The sequence below is a fragment of the Oryx dammah genome, unplaced genomic scaffold (genome assembly GCF_014754425.2).
Source record: "Oryx dammah isolate SB20612 unplaced genomic scaffold, SCBI_Odam_1.1 HiC_scaffold_1, whole genome shotgun sequence".
Lineage (NCBI taxonomy): Eukaryota > Metazoa > Chordata > Mammalia > Artiodactyla > Bovidae > Oryx > Oryx dammah.
The window spans coordinates 29443692-29463723 of record NW_024070185.1 but is presented as its reverse complement, the minus strand read 5'-3'; the positions used below and the strand labels follow the sequence as shown (position 1 = coordinate 29463723).

Genomic DNA, 20032 nt, shown 5'->3' with positions numbered 1-20032 from the left:
GGAGCCTGGATCTGGGATACCATCCTCAATTTCAGCTCGTGTCCCACCTCCCTGTGAACAAGGAACATTAACCTCCCCCCACCCCTTACAATCAAAAGTAGCTCTGCTCCTTGGAAAACTTAGATGCTGCTCCTTTTCAGGCACAGGGAGAAAGGAATTCTTCTCCAGTAGTCACAAAACCACCAAACCCACAGCCACAGGGTGGCCCCAGGACTTACCTCCTCCTGTTGAATGTGTGTGTTTGAGGCCCTGTGGTTTTTTCAGTGGAGACCACAGTCCAGTCATCCTGGGCACACATTACATCTTCACCTCACTGCTGAAAGGCCTTTCTTGGAGAGTAGGGGCTGAAATTCTAGAACTACACTTGTATTTTTACTGCCATTGTTTAGAGAGCTTGTGAAGAGTATACATATTAGGAATTGCAAGAAGGGTTTACACAGATACACCCATGCCCAGTGCAAAACTGGAAGTATCGAACTGGAAGAGTCATCATTCCAGACACTAAGAAATTAAACCCGTCCTACAAAATTTCCAAATGGAAGGACCAAGATCCACTTCCAAAATACTACTGACCCCAACACTGGTAGGGGAAGAGTGGTGGGATGAGACGGAGGAGGAAAATAAAACATGAGGCCAGAGTCTGTAGCATAGCTCATTTTATTGTTTAAACAGTTTTTGCATAGGAAATATATCTGCTTCCAGTAATTGACTGCAGTATGAGCAGCTGCTAGCAGTATAGGCTGGATATAACAGTAACAATCACATTAAGTCAAGCTTGATTTACACCAGTTTAAAACTTGTGGCAATTGAGTTCATTTGCAACCCACAAAAAGTACCCAAAGAACATTATCCTCCAACCGGGCACAATAAAACCTTTGCTAACATTCTGGCCCCTTCTGAGGCTGATCCCAGTGGTCTGAATGCCAGAAATTAAGTAACTGTCATATAATACATCCTACTGCTAAAGGTTTGTTACACGGAGATTGTGCATGTGCCTCGTTTTTGAAAAATTTAATTAAACACAAGGTTCTGTAATTATGGCCCATGAGGACAAAATGCCAAAAGTTTTAAAATGGATCAACCCTGGTGTGTAGCTAGCAAGCAATAACTGACTACTCGTCACCTACAGTTGTACTAAATGTATCTAAAGAAACACACAGTCCTACAAAAGTTGTTCTCAGAGAAATATCATTGAGGTGGGGGCACCTCTTCCCAGGATGCTAAAAGTTCTATATGATATAAGCACAAATTAACAGCTTGATGAAGACATAATCTACTGCAGCTTTGAGAAGCCTATTCCTGGGATGAAGTTACCCCTCACATTCTACAATGTTGTAGAGATATTTTTTTTTCCAAGAAAATGTCATTTGAAACATATTTACAACTGAACTCAACAGAGACTGTGAAATTGAACAGGCACTGCTCATTTGTTTGAGTTTTTTGGTAAACATTTTGCTGGTTTTTTTTTTTGTTTTGTTTTGTTTGTTTCTTTCTCATTTTGCATCAACTTTTTTCAGTCCATGCAACTTCAATGCCCTCGATGAAGAATGCATAATAAGCCATACTTCTTGAAAAAAAAAAAAAAAAGACTTCCTTCTGCATAAAAAGATATATTTGCCACATCAGTCCCTGTAGCACAGTTTTCAAAACCATTCTGTCAAAAATACAGTAATACAAGACCGGCTTTAGTGTCACCAGCTCACACTGTCTCCTGTGTAATAGGCCACCATTTATTACCGGTACTGATCATGCGATAAAAGTTATCAGAGGCTGGGGCTGGCGTGCTGGCAGGCTAGTGCCACTGAAGCCTTTTCACAATCTCAACATACATTTGAATTGCAACACACAGATATTTCTAAAGAGTCTTAACTAGGGAACCCTTTTATTATTAAAAAAAAAAAAAAAAACTACTTACAACCATTGAAGAAAGAATTGCAACAACAACAACAACAAAAAGTAAAAATTGACCGTCTCCAACTTGTCCCCTTTGACTATATGAACAATGTCACCAACAGATCTGTGGCACGGACACAGTACAAAGAGTTGTCATGGCAATGAGTTTGGCTGATGCAAAGGTCATTGTGCAGGGTCAAAGGGCAAAAATCAGTGGTCCATGTTACCCCCCAACTGCAGTGCTCCACCCCACCCACACAATTTCATAAGGAATTAGAAAAAAACAGGGGAACTACCAGAAAGTGCAAAAAATGAAGAAGGCAGCTTTCAGCTCCTTCAGCATGGAGTAGAACATTCAATTTTAAGCTTTTACTATTGAACTTGAATAGCCTGCACATTAAAAAAAAAAAAAAGTTTTCTATAGAAACCCAATTTTTTAAAGTCCAGGAAGCATGCAGCTGGTTAATGTTAACCAAAGACCTTGACAGGAACATGTAAACTATATTGAATGTCATGCTTGGGGCCTATCTGCCAGCAATATTGTAGTTGTTTCATTAAAAATCAATACTGTACACTGAATATGGGATAACTTTCTGCAGCCTTCATCGTTTCACACGATACATAGAGTTTGAATCTAGGTAAAGAACACATGTCCTGGTGTCACACTGCTGAAATGTCCCTGTGCAATCTCTTTTGTTGAGTCCTTATGAAGCTACAAGTCACAAATCCAAGATTCTGCTCCCTGAGGACACGTTATGTGAGACATAGCACTGTTTTGTCATTTTCTGCCTATCCTGAATGCTCTGTGAAACAACCTTAAATACCATCACGTAACAATCACAAAAACTTTTGCTAAAGGCCGTTTATACTAATAAAAAGACAGTGGTGCTTCCGACATTCTGAAATGCTCTGAAAACCAACTTTTCCAATACTAAATACAACAAAATAACCTTCATAAAATATAACTTTTCTCCATTTACACTTTTTAAAGGATTAGTATCCTATGCTTTTCAAGCACAGGAATCTGTGAAATAACTCCTAACATGGACAGATTTTTTTTCTTTTTTAATACATAACTTAAGAGCCTGGAGAGTTTTAACTCAAGTCCAGTCTCCAAACAAGGAATATTCTTGTTTACTTTAAAAATGGAAACAACATATAGTTCCATTATAATTGTTAAAAAGTTAGCTTTACAAACATGGGAATTTTAATTTAAAAAAAAAAATCTTAACAAAACTATACAGTGTACAAATTACTGTCTACAAGGTAGGCGGTTTGTGAAGAAGACCTTTCGCTCTTCTTGCTACTCGCAGCTTCACAGATTCATTCACATATTTTTTTTTTAAATGGAGCTGCCCACCCGAACATTACCCCATAACTATATTGCTATAATTACGATTTTTGCCATGTCTTTATGTACAGTCTCCTTCACTGCCTTATTCTTTTCTTCTCCTTAGACAAGCCCTCAAACGCTCATGTTACTCCAGAGGAAACACTTCAGAGGCACTGTGAGGGGTGGGCTGGAAAGCAACGCAAGGAAAGTTGAACAGTGCCATGGAGCCAGGGGCTGGAGACGCCACCCCCTACTGATGCCCTTGGGTGACCTTCACCATCCTGTAGCTCTGCAATTCTGGGGAGGGGAGGGGCGTGCAAGACCTGCAAGGGGGGGGCCCTTAGTCACAAGATACTTCCTGGTAAAAAGAGAAGGAGGCCAAAATGGATTTGAGATTATACAGAGAGTAGGATCTTTTTAAAGAGTTTTATCTCAAAGGGAAGGGAGAAAAAAAATGATTTTAAAAAAAGCAACACTTGAACTAGGCTTTTGTATTCAAGAGGCAGGCAGGAATACCCACAGTGTGTAACTTATGCAGCTAGAGCTGCTCATTCACTGGCAAAAATTTTAAAAAAGAGAGCACGTCTGCTCTTAAAAAAATACTGTGTGTCCTGTGAGGTGGATTTGTTCACCTATTAGGTTGAAGAGACCTGAAGAGCTTGGCTGAGATGATCTGTTTTCTACCAGGGCAAGCCATCACAAAAATGACTGAACTTACTTTTGAACTTGCACTGCAATGATCCTGCTGTGCTTTTCAGCATTGGGGCCATCAAACTGAATGGGCTAATCAAATACAATTCTCAGGCCCGTAAGCATTGTTCTAAAGTCTTCATCATTAAATGATATGCTGTGAGAACAATAGACAGTTTATTTTATTAGGCCATGGCCTGGGGGAAGGGGGTCAGGGGGCTCCTCATGGCAGCCCACCATGCGTCACTAATTCTAAAAGCGTTTTCTTCTAGTAATGAATTCCCTCAATGGAACTAGGGGGCAGTGGGGAGAAGTAAAGTAGAACCAGCCTCCATTCACCCTCTAGCCTTCCAGGGAAATTAAATCCAATATATATTTGAGGTACCATCCCTTAAAAAAAAAAATCCCATCAGCCTCTAGTGGGCTTAATTCATCCACAGGAAAATTCATTTCTTAAAGTTCTCTATTTCCCTTCTGCTTGGGTTCTCAGTTTAAAAGGGCAGGTAAAATGAAAACTTAACAAGGTTTATTTATTTCTTGTTGTTCTTTAAAAATTGAACTTTGATTTTAATCAAAGTTAGAAGTCCAAATACATTTAATAATAGCAACCCTCTGTTCAATTTTCTGGATATTTAAATAATATATCTTTTTTTCCAAGCGCACTACCATCCACTTGAAGTAGTGAGACACAGGTAAATCACAGACTACCGTTTACAAAATGAAGAAATGGGGAAGAGAAGTGGTGGGGAAAGGATATGAGAGCGCCCCCTCCAGCAGGATGGCAGATTTTAGAGGAGAAAGTAGACTCAGGTGTTAAACCCCCAAAGTCGAAACATCTGCTAGGCATACTTTTCAACAACTATCTTTGCCAAATATGAGACAGGCTCATTCTCCACTGTGGATCCGAAACTTTCAAGAAAAACGACCACCCCCAACAACAACAGAAAGATAAGACCATTTGTTTTAAGCCAAGTCTGCCTCCAGGAGAACTGGTTGTGTTCACTTGTTTTTACTCTGTTTGTTGTTATGAAAACCAGAAATGAGTTCAGCTTGCACCCCAGGTGGGGAGTTCGAGAGGGGGAAACCTGTGTTTAAGTTGAAGTTTGTCACAGTAGGCAGAACAGTCGCTTTGCAGCCCAGGCCCATCTCAGGGTGCACTGCTTCACAGCTACACTGTAAAGTGTTAAAAATCCTCCCACCCACCCCAGAATATATATATATGTATATTAAAAAAAATCCCCTGTCCATCTCTCAGTACACAAAAGGACCTCATCACACTGCAAAAATAGCAGTACCCACTTTGGTCAATTAAAACAAACAAACAAACAAAAAAAGCATACATTATTTTTTTTTAAATCTGTGTACTTACCTATAATAACCAATACAGCTAAAAGCACTACCTACATAGGCAAAACTTGGTATTGCATAATTCGTATAAATTTGAAACCCCTCCCCCCAAATATTAATTGGAAGATGAAAAACATGAAAGGTTAATAGAAAAAACACCAAAATACTGAAAATATTGCTGGTCGATTACAATTTTTAAGCGGCAACTATACACAGCCATGATATGCTTTATAAATGTGAGATAAAGGTATAACTGTCTAAAAAATCCATGATGTCACACATTTTTCTTCGTCTGGAGTACAAAATATTTTGTCATAAAAATGGTAAAGATTTAAAATGATAATAAATGCAGCAAAACAAGTGTAGTGATGTCACTTTTTTGTTTTTTTTTGTAGTTTTTTTTTTTGTTTTTTGTTTTTTAGATTTCAAGGCAAGGCACGTAATGTGGACATTATATCTTCGTGCAAATTAGGATTACTGGAAAGAGTATTTTTAATTAAAATTTTAAGAGACATAGAGGCAAAAATGTGTCTGCCCATGCACACTACAGATCTGTCAATACAAGAAGTTTGTTGAACAAGGCTAATGTCTGAAAGCACCATGCAAGTATTCAGCACCCTGATTACATCTGTTTTCTCAAGAGTGCGTTTTTACATCCTACACCCTGGCGTTCCCAGTTCGTAAACTGTAAGCTTTACCCTTGTGACATGGATTTGCCTGCCTCTTTGTCTCTAGAATGCAGATTTTATAGAACCTTTTGTACACCCTATGGGTTCTTGATGCAACCAGTAATTTTAAATAAATAAATTCTACCTCCAAGGAGGCTGCAGCTAAACCAACATAAGTGCTGTGTTTTCATTAATTTTTTTTTTCCTCAAGCACATGATTTGTCTTGATTTAATGCCTTTTTACTGCCCTCAAAAACTGAGGGGAAAATAAATTCGTTCAAAATTCTCTTAAATTCTTTTTAATCCCCTCAATTTAGAGTCCAAGGGCTGAAGGACTTATAATCATGATTCCCCTTTAGATATAAATTTATAAATTGCACTTGCCTCTGTTAAGTGTTTCTTTTGTGGGGAAAATATTATATTAATTTTTACTGTTGCATGCAGAGATAACACTTCACCTACAAAGAGGCATTTCTTCCATAGAGCCTTTTGTGTTCAAACTGTTTTTTTTTTCTTTTTTCTTTTTTTCCTTTTTTTTTTCTTTTTTTCCTCTTTTTTTCTTTTTTTTTTTTTTTTAAGATTTCAAACTGGGTTACACACTGGAAAAGGCTGGGTTAAGGGCCAAAATTTAATAAATCTGTACTGATAACTAAAGGCTACAGAGATTTCATATATATTTCTTTTAACTTTTAGAAATCAGAGTGCTTATAAAATGGCTGGCTCATGGCTCTGTCACGCCCAGCACCTCTGATGCCGCCTCCTAGCCTTCGTTGGTGAGATAACCAGGAATAGTGATTCCATGCGTGAACAACAAGATACTAAACCAATAAAACTAGCTTATCATGCAAATATTAAGGCATCTAGAAAGTCAGTTAAAATATATTGTCATAGAGACAGAACATCTATTTCCCAGCGGACTTCATGTAACAAAGGCTACTTTGCAGGGGCTGCGAACTACCATCAGTGAAATATCATCGACCCTTTTTATGTCATTACAGTTTCAACCTTAAGGGAATTAGTGATTGTAAGTGCTGCGATTGCTGGTCTATTATCTTCTTTCTTCAGTTTCCTTCCTTTCTCCCTTTTTGTTTTGTTTGTTTTGTCCAGTCTTCCTCTTTTCCTTTTTTTAAAAAAAATTCTTAAACTAGTGTTGTATTTCATTTTTTTCCCCTCAGTTGCTTGTTTCTGCTTGAAGGAAAGGTTCTCCGATTATGTTCAAACCGTAATTTTGGACATTTGCCGGTAGGATGGGTGTCCTATTTGATACTTGGAAAGGAACCAAGCTAGCCCAGGTACCAGGACTGTCGGCAGGAAGGGGGCAGGAGAGGGGCAGGAGGGAGGGAAGAGAAAAAGAAAAAATATGTTAAAATCTATAACAATATTAGAGACATAAATTCCATAGGCATCAAATTACTACTATAACTTTTCCAAATTAAGAGTCTAATATGAGATACATGTGCTTATAAATTATACATATTATGCATATATAAACTACATGGTCTATTTCTTTTACAGATGGTAAGACTATTGTGAGGCAGAAAATATCTCAAGTAAGACTCATCCACAGGTAGACTCTAATTGACTGAGAGAGGATATTCTTCCTAAAATATTTGGTCCATTTTGATGTAAATATAGTATGATTTTCTGTCAAGAAGAAAAGAGCAAATCTACAACAGTATCGATATATTTTGCAAGTTTTATTCTGATCTTGTTTTAATTCACAACAGTTGTGATGTATTTCAGTTTTTTTTACCTGCCTATGGGTTGAACAAAATTGAAAGCCATAATAAAAATGATTCCTTTTCCCTCACAATAAGAGAAAGTATATTTTCTAGGAAGGCCAGTGCATAATACTTAGTTTGAAGCTGACACCAGAAACCTTTTCCTCCCTGTCAGTCATGTTTCCACATCCCAGCTGCTCTGAGTTTGGGAGTTAGGAGAGGGGTGTGGGTGGAGCTCTACAGAGAGTAAGCAGAGGAGAGTCTTGCCCGTCTCCAACTGACTCTAATTTCACCTATGCTGTATTTGGGGCTATTTAAAACAAAAAATTTTGAAAAACAGTTGTCTAATTGCTACTGGCATTAGTTCAGTTCAGTTCAGTTGCTCAGTCGTGTCTGACTCTTTGCAACCCCATGACTGCAGCAAACCAGGCTTCCCTGTCCATCACCAATTCCCAGAGTTTGTTACTGGCATAATCCCTCACTAAACAAGTATCACATAGAGGAAAATAACACAAGACCTACATATCATGGACAACCCCATACCATACATTTTGAGTATACCTAACCAGATGCATTGTTAGTTTCAATATTCAACTTGGAATGAATGTCAGTTAAGTAACAGCTGCACAAATAATCAGGAACCAAGAAAACACCCAACTGACAATTCCATACCCAGTTTTGTCATGGCCTGGCATGGAAACACAACTTCAGTGTTTTAAATATAACTGATTCTCTAAATTTAATTTACATTCTTTTCTTTATTTTTGGAACCAAGAAGTGAGATGGATTCTACTACTGTAGCTATCAAGCTAGACATCCTCATTTTTTTCATATTTGAATTCCAAAGGTACAAAAACCTTTATGGAATATTAACTTGAAGAAACAATTTCCCTACCCACCCACCCCCACAAAAAAAAAAGCTTGGATTAAAACAAAAGAACTTGGTATGTAACTTTTTTTAATCTCATGATACTTTTAAAGAAATAATTAGGCTTATTACTACATGTCTAGGTACATACTTCTGAGTTAATATTTTAATAGGAAAAACTTCACAGTAACCTTTTATGCTCAAAGGATTTTGTGATTAGACTATGAGCTCCATAAAAACAAAGTCCATTTCTCTTTTTGTTCTCCATCTAATCCAGTACTTAGTACATTATAGGTGCTCAATAATTTTTGGATAAACAAGAAAATCAATTAAATATTCCAAATCACACCCAACTATTTATTTTCTAAAAGTGTTGCTCATAATCACATAGTTTCATGAATACACTGCAATTTGGCCCTCTATGATAAGAAAACTGGCATCTCTGGACTTAAAATGAGAGATGTTCCATATTAACACAAATTAACTATGCGGGAGTAACTAAATAATACTTGAAACCAAAAATTGACACTAAAAAGATATATCATCATCAGATGAAAAATCATAATTCTACAGAATAAAAAATCGTTATGGAAACTTTTTCTAAGAGACTTAATTGTTTTCACATATTTCTTTCTTCCCACACACATCTTCAACAAGTATTTCCGCACTTTGCATCGCTGATTGGGAAGAGTGTTCCATGACACATTATTAAATATTTTCCCTCTAGTGTCCTTCTACTGTACTTAGTTACATAGTACTACAATAGCACTACCTCATATCATAATTATCTGTACCTATGGTTACCTTACTGACTGAAAGGTAAGATCTGTAAAGAAAATGACCTTATCAATCCTCATTACTGGCCATAGCTGATGCTAATCATTTCTTAACAAATAAATGACTAAAATGGACCTCCTTATTTTATAACCTATAGCAGGAAGCATGTATGAAAAACAAAAAGACTAGCTGAAATAGACAATCCTTGACAGTAAAAGACAATGTCAACAACAAGTGAATCAGTTTGCAAAATTAACGAGTCCCAAATTAAATGGGCTCTAGGAAGTCATTTAGAAACTACATACTTTAGGAAAATAAAGTGTATTTTAATGCTTGAAAATAGATGTGACTCTTATGGAGAAATTTACCAATTAATGGTGGAAAAGATAAAAATTCAGGGTTTAATTTGCAATAGCTTTCTTAGTTCTTTAGAAAAGACATGTATTGTTACCTTTGGAAAATCCTCAATAAAAATAAATAGATGCTAGTGACTAAAATGACTCTTGCTGCACAATATCTAACAAATTCAATTTAGATGTTTATTTAAACCTTTCGAACCTCCCATCCTACATTATGACCACGTCAAAATTGCAGTGTGTGATATATTTGTCAATACTGTTTATGAGTCTTTGGGGAGAAATAAATCTCAGACATTAACACTGTGCAGACCCCATATATGAGTTTATAAGCCTCTTATTGCCAATTTGGAGGTTAAACTCAGAATTATAAGCACAGATATTTTTAGAAATTTTTGGTAGTACCATTGAAAAAAAATCTGGTAAAACTAACTCAAAGATTATAATAAAGAAAAATGTTTAATCAAACAAAATAACCTAGATCATTTAATTTCAAAAAACAATGCCTCAAATTGTACAGTTTTTTGGGTAAAAAGGTAACAGTGCTTTTTAAATATCAACTCTCTCTACATAAGTCAATGCCAATAATCACCAGAATGGATAAAATAAACACACTTTCATATTTATGTACATATACCAACTAGTTATACGTAAAATGCTTTCTGATTTTAATTCCTAATAGAATGAAAATTATATGGAATTTAATTTTCAATCCAATAATCTGTGTCTCTATTAAGAGATAAGAATATAGTTGAAAGATTTCAAAATATTCAAAGTCAAATTAAGCTTTTCAGCAGTATATCTTCAAGCACACACATACTTGGACTTCATTAAATTTTCCATTGACAAATCACCTTTTTTTAAAAAGGCAAACAGAAGATGAGCATGACTGAAAGCAAATCTTTAAAATATATATATACCTGCCATATTAGTAAAAGAAAAAAAAAATACAAGCACTTTGTGGAAAAATCAGGCACCAAAAAAAAAAAAAAGCCCCAAAGATTTTGACAAGACCATAACACACAGCAGAATTCATGCTAGTGACTCCTACTCTGTATATGCTTTCAGTATGTATTGAGGTATTTCATTAAAAATGAATAAAAGTTAAATAAAAATTCTAAAAAAAAAATTCAATACATCTGATCTCACGGATAATATTTTCATATGATTCTGGTCAAATATATGATATGGTTGTTCCCCAGAGGGAAGAAGCAAACAAACAAATTACATTAATGGTGGGTGATGGTATGGCTTCATTTTATTCTGATCAGACTATCTCGGAAGCATTGTGTTTCTTCCCTGTATCACTCTTCAAGAGAAACAAACTGTATGGCATTACTTTGGTGAAAAAATACACCAAATTATGTCATTTGAAAACAGGTAAAGGGAGACAGGCAAGACATGATAGTTGAGTTGAAAAGAAATATAGATATCTTCCACGTGGTTCCAGTAGACAGAATTAGCATACAGGGAGAAACCTCCAGAAGATAATCACGCTGATGGCCTTCTATAAATAAGATATCATCTTGGGTGTTTCACACATCCTATGTTACTTAATCTTCTCAGTGAATTATCGACATTACCATCATTATCCCCTTTTCACAGATGAGAAAGTTGAGGCTTAAACTCACCCAAAGTTACCCAGCAACATCTCAGATGTGAATTAGTTCTATCTGATCCCCATGGCCATTTAACTATTACATTGCTTCCCTGGGAAGTTAGACATTAACCAAACATTTAAAAGAACTTTTGAACACAGTTTTCTAAAGGCAGAACATATTCGCTTCAAGAGACAATGAATTTCCCATGCCCCACACTGCCGGATCATAACCTGGCTAGTACTGCAGCAGACTTGTGCACAGAACATGCGGTTGGTCTAGGTGATCAAACAGCTCTGAAATTTGATATATCTATCTATCTCCTTTGAAAACAAATCTAGTTGAAGTTCTATTAGAGTGACCTTATGGTAAGGATTAGGGAGGAAGAAGATACCCACTTCTTAAAAATGATACACTTTTTATATATTTAAAATCCAGGACAAACTGGATGAAACTGTTAGTCTTTGCATCCAGAAGGAGTAAAGAGACAAAGACTGAAAGTGAGAAAACTCCTTTGGGCAAGTCAAAAGTCGATGGTTGTGCTTTTTAAAAGTTAGGCATTCTGTGACTGTGTATTCTAGGCCAAAAAGGATTAGGGTCTTAGCTTTTAACTTGGTTAACAACCCAAGAACCACGGGGCACCAAAAAAACCATATATGGAATCATAAGTTGAGTAAAAAACCAAAGACATAGGCTTCCTTCAATTATTCAAATTGAAGAATGGCAAATTTCAATGCACATCTGCTAATGGGCTAGGCAACCCATGTGTCAAACATGTTATAAAATGTCAAAGTATCCAGTGTTCTAATATTTTGAGGGGACTAATCATATCGCCCATTCAGATTTTGCATACTGATTTAATCATAAGACTACCACATCTGCTTTAGAGATTGTACTCTTTCAAGAAGCTTAAAAAATATATTACAGGAATGAAGCACCGAGAACTGTATATACTCACACATACCTAAACTGTACCAGTAGCCACATTACTTATAGACAGCAATAAAAATAAGCAATGGCTCAGAAAGCATGAGATAATAAGTAAAATAAATACTTTCATTTAAAAGCAAGATTTGCTCTTAGTTCCATTGTTCCTGTTTCAAATACCCCCAAGAAGGAAAGTTTATTATTTCCTTGGCTAAATGTTCCTAATTTTGTTTCCATAACATCAACACACAAGTATTAGTATCTCTCCCCAAATGCACAATGAACACTTTTCCTATTAACAGCTAAAATCTGCTGGAAAAACCAATCAAGAGCAGTATAATTAAGTACCAAGTCAGAAACCATGCTGTCCTGGATGTGTGTATTTGGACTGGCAGCTTATTTCGATATAATACAAATGCTACAGACTATATGTCTTGTGGAAAAAATGCCCACTTAGGCCAGGGGAAGGAATATAGGAGTGGTATTTAAGTACCCAAATATTTACAAATTATTAAATTATTACATAAAAATAATATATCTAATAATTCATTAATGTATTAGAGCAAAGAAAGCAGTATTTATTAAATATACCAGTTACTACCATTTACAGAGTGTGTCCTATTTGCCAGGCACTGATCTACGTGCTAGAGCTAATTTAAAGTTTTCAAATCTCATTATACATCTATAAGGAAAGTATGATTATTATTCTAATTTTACAGATGAGGAAACTGAAGCTGGAAAATTGTGTCTTGCCCAACTCCTCCTGTTAGGCTGTAGAAGCCAGAATTTGAAATCTAGCACTGTGGTTCTAAAGCCTACATTCTTAACCATTATACTTTACCTCATCTCCCTCTTTTGTGAAACATATTATTTATATTACTAAGCAAGAATTCATAATTTCCCTGAATTATTAAAGGGATTTCTATGAATTAAGGTCCATATCATTTAGGCACAATGGAATTCCCTAAAAAGTATAACTTTTCAACACAAAAAAGTGTATTTTATTTATCTAATTCAAGATTCTTTTCATCTGAGGACAATAGTTGCATTTTTTGATGTATATACAGATGTTGCTGCATGTCTATAAATTGCTTGCTTGCATTCCACTTCTGATGCAGTTAAAACCAGAAGTGAAATATACAAAGTGCTTTACACAGGTCTTGGGTTTCTTCGATTTATTTCCCCATTTTTTAAGGATCATTATTACCATTGGAATGATCCTATTTGCATGCAAGATGATTTCTAATGATTGTTACTATTTGTAATAATCTGTATTGGAAAGCTCCCTGGCTGGCTCTTAACCTGAACTGCAAAGTACTCTTGTGGGCTCTCTGGGAAACACCAAATATCATAAACTGCAGGTGGCTCATGGAATTATTCTAACTGCAAGCAATAGCACTTCATAGTAATGAAAGAGAAATGTATTTGTTTCTTAACTAAGTAGGTAAATAGCTTGCTTTATTGCTCCTCTTTGGGGACCAACGATTTTGAAAATAACATATCAAATCGGTAGGCCATCAAAGCTCATTAATTTATATCAGTTGTTTCAGATCTGTTTTGTTATCACGGCATGCTGGATGGCATGTTAAATTTACCATGTGTGAGTACTAGCATTTTCTAAGTGAAATAATGGTATATGCCAGTGAAATATGTTATTTAACCAACAGCACAGGGCAAGAAGAGTCCTTATATATGCGGCCACTGCAGCTAAAGGTCTAATGTGCTCATTCTAATGTCTGTACCGTTAGCAAACAGCTCTTACAAAATCCTAGACCTTTCAACAAGGTAATCAATATACTTGAGAGTAATAAAAACTTATTTCCTTAAAATGTTTAGCCATAAGTAAGAAAAACACTCTTCCCCTAAACTGGCCAAATTTAAAAAACAAACCTATGTTAGATACTTCTCATGTTTTAGAACTGAAAATGGTAGAGAATCATTATTGTAAATAAATTACAGTATACAGATGCATATGTATATAACAATTTATGTAGCTGTGGGAGGTTTTAGCCAATTAAAAATATAGAATTATCAGGATCAAAGTAGTGATTTGATCTCCTCCCATAGAGAATCCTGTGTGTGGCTTTCCCTCCTCTTTCTCTAGTCTGTATTCCTCTCTGTCCCCGGCTCCTTTTCAGGGCTATTGTTACAAGTGCTACAGCCCCCTTATTAGCATATGTGAGTCTTCAACAGCAGACAAAATTCTCTACAAAAATAGTGCCTCCAAATAGTGTCTTTCACTAGAGAAAATCACCGTAGGCATACTAAATTAAATAGAAATGTAAGTTTTACACAAAAGCAAAATGTGATCTTTCCCAGATGATTTTCCTTTAAAAGCAAAAATGAGTGTTATTTGCACCATTTCACCTCTAAAAGAGAGAATCTTTTTTTTTTTTTTTTGGTATCAGAATTCTGAAGCATAAAATCACAGATGATTAAGGAACTGAACATGTTTTTATGTTATGCCTGCTACTCTGTTCACATGTACAAAAACCCTTCTGTCATAAAACAAAAATTAACAAAGGAGAGAATAACTGTAAATTTCTACAATTTCTAAATATTCAAAATTTGTCTTCTTCAACGTCTTAAATTTTTGCCTTTTTCTCCTTTTGTAGTTTCTTATTACATTTATTACCCTGTTTACTCAATTCATATACTTTGTCATCTAAGTAAATATGCCTAAAAACACACTGTATACTTCCTAATAACACTAGCAAACATGAGAATGAAAAAAGGAAATTCTTAAAGGGTGCGTTGGCCAGTGACAGAGCTAAATTTCTTGGGAAATTAATATATATGTAAATATGGCACTTTCCATTAAACATCTTCAAATAAAGTAGGTGTTTAATGTACTTCTTTCATCACAAAGGGTTAATCAGCAAGGTTGACATTTGGGAATTTTCTGCATCACGCTCCTCCCTCTCCCCTAGTGCAGCCAAAAATCATCTGACAGGAAACGTAAGATTAAGTTTGTCCTACCTAAGCGAACAAAGAGTGCTCTGAACAGGCCACTCGTTTACTGCAGAGCGGGAACTTTTCTAATCCTGCTGGAATCTGCAGTGCTGCTCAGAAAATATCGTGGAAAAAGTTGTTTTCTTTCCTCTGACATCTTGTCTGTGGTCATCCCAGTTCAGTCACACTGCCGATCCTGCTGCTTCTCCCATGAAGGTTAACGTAAAGCTCCAAACATAATCATGTGGAAAATGGACATTATTGATTCCTACGGTCCATTGTTCCCCTATCCTAAGTCCCTGAAGTTCAAGTTCAATCTGGAATTACATCATGTCTGGTTTCTCCTGGTTACCAGACGGCTTGAGACGTGACCACAGCTACAGAAAAACAAACAGCCTTCTTCACGCTTCGGCTCCCCTATCGATTCAAACGTAAACTTTTTTTCTTTCTCTCAAGTATGCTTCAAGTATGGAGCATGGTTAATTTAGAGATTAAGTTCCAAATTAGATTATCTAATGGCATCTTAATGGATTGCTGACCCATTTCCTGTGGGATGGCAGCATGCAAGTCTGGCTGGAATACAATTAATTTCTTAGGAAGTCTTCTGAAGAGTTTCCTAGATAAAAAGGAAACGTTGTGTTGTGCAAATCTTTCTTTACAAATGGAGAAAGTTAGGCAAAACTGCAACAAATCCCCAATGTATTTTTCAACAGCCAGATTACAGATACCTGCGTGTGTATAAACACCAGATCAAGATTATTTTTAAGAATGCTCACGTTTTCATTTTTGGGTTCCTAACAGGTGCAAATAATTTTCATGAAAACAGAGTCGTAATTCTTTTAAATAGAATATCCAAATACAAAGAGCAACACTAGTTAGCAGGTCTAGTTCCCAAACAATGGTCATGTGCAATTTTGGCTTTTGCAAATTCCTCTCCTTGAACCGGATTCTCCCATTCAGCCACCTCCTTATCAGCATTTCTATCATAGTCCCAGAGTGGTGCTAGGGACCCAGAATGGTGTGTAAAAAGTTGAACATTTTGAATACACGTTAGAGCTGACAGCTGAAAAGGAAATTCAGCACTCTGAGAATAAAGCTCCCCCCAGGAACTCCAGGAACAACCCAGCTGTTGTACTGTAGTTATGTGTCAAGATAACAAACTGAAAGCAGGAAATGCTAAGCTGGTGAATTTGTAGGGATGGTCTACGTCTAATGTGGAAATACAAGTTAACTCTTAACATTACCTAAAGCCAGTACAGGGGTTTGGGGGAGAATGGATACAACGTATATGTATCGTTAAATAAGTCCCTTCACTGTTGACCTGAAACTGTTCACAACATTGTTAATCAGCTATATCCCAATACATCAAAATGTTTTTGGTGTTAAAGGCAGTACACACATCACCCGCATCATACACATGTCATATGTTTGTACGTGACACATGTATACACACATACATGCCCGCACATACCCATGCGTACATGTGCATGTACACGCACACCATTTATGCATATACATTATATGCTTATGTATATTTTACATACAAACATAATTTACAACACAATAGTGAAAATTATTTTGTTTAAATATTCATTCTTAGGTCATTGAGGACATATTTTAAAAGAAAAGTTTAAAGGATGAAGCAATGAAAATGGGACAAGTTTGAGGAGAGGGTTTTGCAAATAGACTTAAATGTATGAAATGAATGCTATTATTCCTTCCTTTTTGCCCTCCTTCTCCTGACCAATCAGATCCAAATAATCTTTACTGGCTGCTAAATTTCTCCTGGGAAATCAAGCAACTCTCTAGAATTGCAGTAATAAACGACAATTTCTTACAAAAACATGTGTAAAGTCACTACAGAATGAAGTATTCAACTCATAGAAAGGAACTGCTAACACGTGTAACATGGAAAATAGCTGATAAAAGTCTCTTCGGTGCCATTCAATTATGGCATCAGCAGAAACACAAAAATCCCTCCAATTATTTCAGTAAAATCTTCATTTATTCATTATTTCAGAGGCTGAGCAAATGGTTTGTGTAAACATATCCTTCAGTAACACGCACATGTTTATTTTAGCCATCTGAAGGCTGCTGCTATGTTTATAGAAGCCATCAGACACATACAGCCACTCACTTGTGGCTTTGCCTTTTCTTGAAAGAGGTGAAGGGGGAAAAGAGGGACTGAAACAATAAATTCAGTTTCTCTTTTGCATAAAGTACTCCCTCCAATGTTTTAAAATAACTTCTGTTTATATTATTCTTGGATTGTCCTGTGGCTTTCTTGTTCATTCAAATATATTGCTCTTTCATATTTGATAGTACAAGCTATGTTCTGGCTATAGCTTCAAGAAAGCAAGCCAGTTAGGGAGTTAACTGCTGTATTTGTTTATACCCACATAACTCACAGATATAACAGTGTAATTTGTCCACATCAGAGGACAAAGCACAGACACAACAGTACTCTCATGAACAGCATAAGCAACTCATCACCTATTACCCTGCTAAGAGCTGAGCCCCTCTGGACTCACGCAGAAGTGAGCACTCTGCCAAGGGATTTCACTCTGGGTTAACTGCAGGACCTGACCTTTGAGTTAGGGAAAAAAAATCACATTTTCAAGATGCAAGCTACACACACACACACACACACACACACACACACACACACTCAGCTCTCAAAATTCTAAGGTCAAAACAACAAAACACCTTCAGGGTTGCAACTAAATAAGTCTGTGAAAACTTTCCAAAGGAGTCAGCTTCAGTTCTGAAAGGAATGTTTATACACTGGGATTAGGGGATGCATGGAGAGGGAAGAGGATGGAGGAAAGCTTCCAGCTTTGATTTATGCTCGAATAGCTCCCTGGGCACTGCCATTTTCAGTCCCCAAGAAGAAACTGCCTTTGACATGGAAACACCTCTACAGAACGACGGGCACAAAGCAGAAAAGGAGGCGACCATGGACAGTGATTACACCAAGAAGGTAATGGCAGCAAACAGCAATCAAAGTAAAACCAAACACTTTCTTTGCCTTGTCCTCTGCTACTGCAAAGTCTCCAGGGGTCCACAACAAAAATAACCTGATATTTTCTTTATTCCACTAGGACAGAGGCAAATGATTTAATTTATTCAGATCCTTCGAAAGTTGTAGCAATGGCCTAAAGATTTTAGATGTCTGTTATCTACTTTAAAAGTAATAGCGTTACAGACATTTCTGATTTTTTTTATATCTTTTTTCAGGAAAAAAAAACTATTATGCCTCATAAATAACTGCAAGACACATATTATAAACCATGCATAAATTATGCATATGTTGTACCACAGACATGGCCTATTTGTATGATCAAATACAGATTCTACTTGTGCCTATTTTGGATAAGTATAACAAAGCAAAGCAAGCTGCTGTCTCCTTTCAGTTCATTTATTCTGAACTGTAGGATACTTTTATTTTAAGAATGGTAAGGGTGTGTATCAGTCATGCAGTGTCTGGGACTGCCCACCACAGAGTTTCAATAAATATCTGTTGAAGGTATGAACATTTCACCTGCTATTATCAATTATGCGCCCCCTGAATCATAATAAAAAGGGACGAAACAAACCAACGACCTTTGTCAAGCTTTTTGAAGCATTAAGGCCATTCTACATATCATTATCTACTAATCCCCAAAAATTATTTTGGAGAGAAAAAATAAAATCTTAAGTGAATTTATTTTTTCCCTGAGTGATTATGACCTGAAGCTGATGACCACACCAACTTGTCACCAGGAAGGTGATGTGTAAGATGAATAAAGCTCTCTTAAGAAATTAGTTTAGTCATCATACTAATTCACCCCAGCCCCTGTGTTCTGAGATGATTCATTGTCCACTCACCTTTTCTTTTGGGGAACATCAATTTTTGAGTTGAAACATTACTAGGAACTAGGTGCAGTTACATTTAAGTCTCCAGCAATTTATACCCTCATTTCACTTTAATGTACTTTAGCAATACTACCCAGTTTTAGGTAAGTAAATGTCAGTCAGTAACCCACAGATTTGGAAACTCACACAGCTACATCCACATTAAAAAACACAGGCACTTGCCATCTAACTTGCAATTTTTTCTAAATACAGTAAGGATTATATGTAGAAATGGACCATTTAGCCAACCAACAGAACATGGAATGTAAGGATAAATAAAATTATATCTAAACACTGTGTTACCAAGTCAAATCAACTTTTAAAATAATAACAAAGACTATTTAAATAAATAGTTTATCTTCTTTCACCAAGTGTATCTTTTCTTTCTAAGTACACATTGTATTTTTTTCCAAATGGACGAATAATATAAGCTTCATGGAAAAAAAAATCAAAAAGGTAAAAATTTATACATTTTAAAGTGGATGTTATAGTAGTCTCTAAAAAGAGGAAAAGTCATATGGCATTCATTTCAGACAGTGAATTTAAAAAGTCAACAAGCTTTTAAAACAGAATCTAATTTTCTTAATTTTTACCTGAGTAAAAAGTGGAAATTTTATTAATTTCATTCTTTGAAACTCTACTCTTTTTTTCCTATCAAGCATATGAAAATGCTTTTACAACCAATAGTAGAGAATGTACTTTTAACATAGGGATGCTAAGTAAAGAGAAGATGACAATCAGAGAGGAGATGGAAAATTACGTTGGCTCTACTTTTGTTGAACTCCTTATGGGGTTACCTCAGTCTTCTATAAATTTTTATATCATTACATATGATTATATCATGAATTTTAATCATTTAATTTGTCAATTTGACACAGTTTGTTCTTTACTGAAATAATTCATAAGAAGTTGAATTAGCACGACCTACTTTCTAAAACCAAAAATGAGACACTATTAAAACTACTTTCAAAAATGAAATTTTAGAGTGATCGTCTCAGCCAACCAAAT

At 35.9% G+C, this 20032-nt stretch overlaps 1 protein-coding gene across 9 annotated transcripts in view; it reads right to left on the bottom strand.

Moving 5' to 3' along the window:
- Positions 1–639: 639 nt before the first annotated feature.
- Positions 640–20032, bottom strand: part of LOC120863714 (nuclear factor 1 B-type) — a 257146-nt gene continuing 237753 nt past the window's right edge. For 5 of the 9 annotated variants that reach the window (XM_040240232.1, XM_040240270.1, XM_040240241.1 and 2 more), the window contains one exon: positions 640–7232. In XM_040240232.1, coding sequence (XP_040096166.1) covers positions 7103–7232 — 130 coding nt within the window. In that variant the 3' untranslated portion in view covers positions 640–7102. The remainder of the gene's footprint in view (positions 7233–20032) is intronic. The other 4 variants (XM_040240261.1, XM_040240310.1, XM_040240279.1 and 1 more) reach the window with 3 other exon arrangements.